The sequence below is a fragment of the Podarcis cretensis genome (assembly GCF_951804945.1).
Source record: "Podarcis cretensis genome assembly, chromosome: 7".
NCBI lineage: Eukaryota > Metazoa > Chordata > Lepidosauria > Squamata > Lacertidae > Podarcis > Podarcis cretensis.
In genome coordinates, this window is record NC_137176.1 from 58089858 (window position 1) to 58094601 (window position 4744).

The window sequence follows — 4744 nt, forward strand, 5'->3', positions numbered from 1 at the left end:
ACGTTTATAGTAACAGTCTCCCATGTCCCGGAACTTTCAGAAGTTGATATTAAATAGTGAAGAGCTTGCTCTGATACTTAGCAGGGTTTTCAATGTATGGTTCCAGCGAAAATGAAGTTGCTAATTGAGAAACAATAAGCTGTGATAGACATGGGCAGAGCCGTTTGTAAGAAGATTGTAAGAAGGTGGGGAGTTTGGAAACCCGCCAGGGACTTGAGTGGGAGTCAAATGATACTTGCGGGGGGAGGAGAGGGGGGTTTCTTTAATAGGCTTGACTTGCTTCTCATTAAATGGAGAGACACCAGGGTGACTGTGTGTATCATACTGGAGTCCTCGCTAGATGTAAATCTCCAGTCAATAGTGGGAAGGGGGATGGAGGCTGCGGCTGGGCTTCTTTTCATTCTTTTCCAGGTGAAAAATTCAAATGGAGTCTGTTGTCGCCTGCTCCTTTTCTCTGCTGAAACAAGACACCCAACTGTTCTGATATTGCCATTCAAAAACAAGGTTCTGTGGCAAACCTCATTTGTGAATCTATTACAGAGATTAATAGATTATTTCTTCTTTTTCAACTAATTCTCAGTGGGGAAATTTAACCATATGGTAAGGAGAGAATTAGAATTTCATCACATTAGAGCAAAATGTAATGAAAAGAGTCCAGCACCTGGGGCCAACTGTGAAAGACACAATTAAAAGGGTTTTAATGAAACCAGAGAAACCCAAAATTTCAAAGCCTCCAGTTATTCTGTCGCATAAGAATGATTTAATGGAAGTGTTGGGAAATATTATTTAGTGATGTCATAAGAACGGAGGGAAACATATAAAACCCTGCTATAATATGCCCTGGGCTTGTAGAAGGGATATAATACAAACAGAATTGGAGGAGGGGGGTTTCTTCTAGACTAGAGGATCAGATGGACCCACTTTAAAGAAGGGTCTCGCTCCTTGACTTCATTGTTACGTTCCGCCTGCCCGAAAAGTATGAAGGGGGTGGGTGGGTTTGAGAACAACAATTCGAATAAAACATGAAGATAATATAAAGTAAATACTGGATTACAAAAGCAGTCCTTGCTCCTCACTTAGAGTAATAGCTGTCTATCCATCTATCCCGAAATTAAGGAAGTCCCATCCTTTAGAAATGCTCGCTAATAAGAAACGCCATCCACAAACTGTAAATCTGTGGCTCTTTAATTTAAGACGACTGAATTGGCAAGGCAATCTGAAAAGAAATTTAATAGGGGAAATGGGGTCCTGTGCTTTCAACAGTGGAGCCTACTTCCAAGGGTAGGGCTTTAGGCGAAATTGGTCCTTTTCACACCCAAGTCCTTGGTTTGGAAGTTGGGTGTGGAGGGAGATGAATCCTCCTCCGATAAACACCTCCACATCAGTTGACTGCAGCTTAAAGGTGGGTTTTACGCTTATCCACTGCAAAGGAACTTCGTACCGCGGGAAGGTGGGACGAGAGTGGATGAAGAAATGGCGGTAGATAGGAAACATCACTTTGCCAAAACTGCGAGGAAGACTAGGGAGCGTGTGCTCAAAAGTGAACAGCCGTTGCGAGAAATGGGTTGAGCCCAAGGTGAAGTTCGAGGGCCAATAAACAAGCAAGCGGCTCCTTCCCGCCTCCCCCCCCCCCCCTCCGCCTTCGCCGCGAGCTGGACGTAAACAGCGCTGGCGTGGAGAGCGTCATTCTGGCGTGGGCGCAAAGTTCGCAGAAGTCCGCTGGCAGCCCTGGCAGAAAAAGTGTGCAGCCCGCCCGCCCGCCCACCGACCCCCTTTCTCCCCCCACCTCGGCCTCGCAGCTCTATAATTTGCTGAAGGAGGCCAAGAGCATTATTCGCCCTAAGTAGGGCTTTTAAGAGTGCTCATTGAGGAGTGAAAGTCGCCACACATGTCAAGCTTTAAAGGCAGTTGTTGGCTTCCTAATAGGACACAACGCCTTGCAAACATATGCGTGAAGCTGTGCCTACAGATGGCAGCGAGAAGAATGGAGCAGGCGCCTTTTATAAAGCGCGAGCTGCTGCCTGTCGTCTTCTCCTCCAGACCTGCGTGTGAAATGAAAACTCCTCCGACTCAGGGCCAAGCCTAGCGCCTGGGCTCGTTTGTTACCGTTTTAATCCTATTAATTAAAACGTTAACCTGATTGGGTAGAAAGCTCTGTCCCAACAGGCGAGGCTTCTTCATAATAACCTTCTCGGCGAGATAATGAGGTAAAAGACTCCCCCGTCTGTGGTGGCGGCGGCGGCGGCGGCGGCGGCAGTGGCAGTGGTGACGGGCGGGTGGCGGCAGAAGCAGCAGCAGCAGCGAGCGAGCGAAAGCTGCTCCTTTCCCCCCCCCTCCCTCCCCTGCCTTTCTCCCCTCCCTTGATGGGTCCCGGAAATCTCTTGAAGGTGAATCCAAGCAAGATAAACGGTGCGAGAGGCTCGCTGGCAGCTCACAATGCCTGAGCCCTTCACAGGGTGAGAGGAGAGAGGCGCGGAGAGCGAGCGAGAGCGAGAGCGAGCGACGCGCGCTGAGGGGAGAGGAAGAACGCGCGCCAAAGAGGCCGGCCGAGCAGCCTCGCCTCAGAAACACGCGAACGGCGGGAAGAAGAAGAAGAGGGAGCAGGCGGCGGAAGAGGGAAAGGGAAGCCACCTCAGAGCCCGCCGCAGCCCGACCCCCGGCCCGGCGCCTCGGCGGAGAGGAGAGGGGGAGGGGGCCTGGGAGGGCGACAGCGGCACGAGGAGTTGGAGGAGGGGAGCCCGGCGGCGGCGGCGGCGGCGGCGGGGACCATGGAGCGGGCTCTCAACCTGCCCACTGATGAGGACATATTCCACAAGAGTTACAGCGCGTCGGCCAAGAGGATGGAGTCCGCCTTTCGCTCGCCGCCGGGGCTCGAGCTGGTCGCCCACCAGGCGCCGCCGCCGCCGCGCGAGCCCCGCCAGGCGCCGCCGTCTCCCCTCGGCTGCTACGAGCCGGGCGACTCGGAGGTGCTGCTGAGGGAAGGCGCGGGGGCCGGCGCGCTGGTGGCCGGCGACCCTCTGGGCGGCTCGGTGTGCGTCAAGTACGGGCCGGGCCCGACGACGAGCCGCAGCTCGGTGGCCGAGAGCAGCGGCGGCGAGCAGAGCCCCGACGACGACAGCGACGGGCGCTGCGAGCTGCTGCTGCGGGGCCCCGGCGGAGGCAGCGGCGCCGGCGTGGTGGTGGGCGCGGGGGGCGCCCTGCTCAAGGCGCCCGAGGGCGGCGCCTGCTCCAACAGCCACCACGGCCCGGGCGGCGGCGGCGGCGGCAAGAAGTCCAAGGAGCAGAAGGCGCTGCGCCTCAACATCAACGCCCGCGAGCGGCGGCGCATGCACGACCTGAACGACGCGCTCGACGAGCTGCGGGCCGTCATCCCGTACGCGCACAGCCCCTCGGTGAGGAAGCTCTCCAAGATCGCCACGCTGCTGCTGGCCAAGAACTACATCCTCATGCAGGCGCAGGCCCTCGACGAGATGCGCCGCCTCGTCGCCTATCTCAACCAGGGCCAGGCCATCTCGGCCGCTTCGCTGCCCAGCTCGGCGGCGGCGGCTGCAGCCGCGGCGGCCGCCTTGCACCCGGCGCTCGGGGCCTACGAGCAGGCGGCGGCGGGCTACCCTTTCAGCGCCGGCCTGCCGCCCGCCACCTCGTGCCCGGAGAAATGTGCCCTTTTCAACAGCGTCTCGTCCAGTCTCTGCAAACAGTGCACGGAGAAGCCTTAAAAAGAGACACGTCGCGGACTCCACAGCCCGATCCCTGGCTCTGTCCTTCCTTCCCTCTGGGCAGGACTTTCGCTGCAGCAGCCGCCTTGATAGGGGGAGGAGGATCTGGGGGCAAAAGGGGGACTTGAGTGCAACCGAGACCTCAGCGAAATTTAGACACACGCACGCAAAATCGCAATTTTTGAGGGGTGTATGTTTTTGGGTGAGTGTGCGCAAAGAGATACAGTATAGCAGATCGGGAGGAGAAAAAACAAATCCTCTGTCCTCCACATGGTTTCTTAAAAACTTCCGAGTACTGGGAACTTTTTCGATAAGCAGCCAAGGACCGGGAGGGGGGATTGGTTGGGCAAGGGATAGATGTGGTGGAAGCAAGTTGGATTGTAAACTCAGACAAATCAAGAAGGGCACTTAAAAAGTTTTTTTTAAATGTTATTTTATTTTATTGCTTCTGAGCCAGGAAACAAGCAAACTTGAAATGTAGACTAATTGAGATTAGACGCGCGCAAAATTGCTTTGAAAATACTTGTATTTTTTATTTTCTCTGAACTTTTGAACCTGTGAAAATGCACAACGTTTGGGCGGGGAGTGAGCTTAAAATGATGCAACAAAACTCCTGTTCGTGTGGCTGAAGTATTGCAGGTTTATTTTTTTAAAAGATGTGCACCTTGTTTCTTTTCACTTTGCAATCCTGTGTACAAGAGGACACGATATTTATTTCAATGGCCCTTTCACGCCAACAGTATCCATCCTGTGTTGAGGTCATGGGTCTTCTGTGAATTTTCTTTTAAATGCTTCTTAAAACTCCCATTAACTTAAAACTTTGTGCCAAGTGTTTTAAAACGTTGATTTGCCAAGGACATGCGAACCAGAAATCTTGATGTATCGGAGCTGCTGAGGCTTATGAAAAGGTCATTCTGGGTTTTAAGTTGCATCATCCCTGTATTTATAAATTGAGCTTTAATAAATTGCTTCAGTCCAAAAATGAGAGGAGAGGTGTATTCTTAATTGCTTAATGAACTGGACTGTTG

The 4744-nt window shown here is 53.4% G+C and overlaps 1 protein-coding gene across 1 annotated transcript in view; it reads left to right on the forward strand.

Moving 5' to 3' along the window:
- Positions 1 to 1865: 1865 nt before the first annotated feature.
- The window catches only part of BHLHE22 (basic helix-loop-helix family member e22), a 3939-nt gene continuing 1060 nt past the window's right edge, over positions 1866 to 4744 (forward strand). Inside the window, exon 1 of the mRNA XM_079984864.1 lies at positions 1866 to 4744. This exon is cut by the window's right edge and continues 1060 nt beyond it. Within this exon, the coding sequence (XP_079840990.1) occupies positions 2769 to 3716 (948 nt within the window). The 5' untranslated portion in view covers positions 1866 to 2768 and the 3' untranslated portion in view covers positions 3717 to 4744.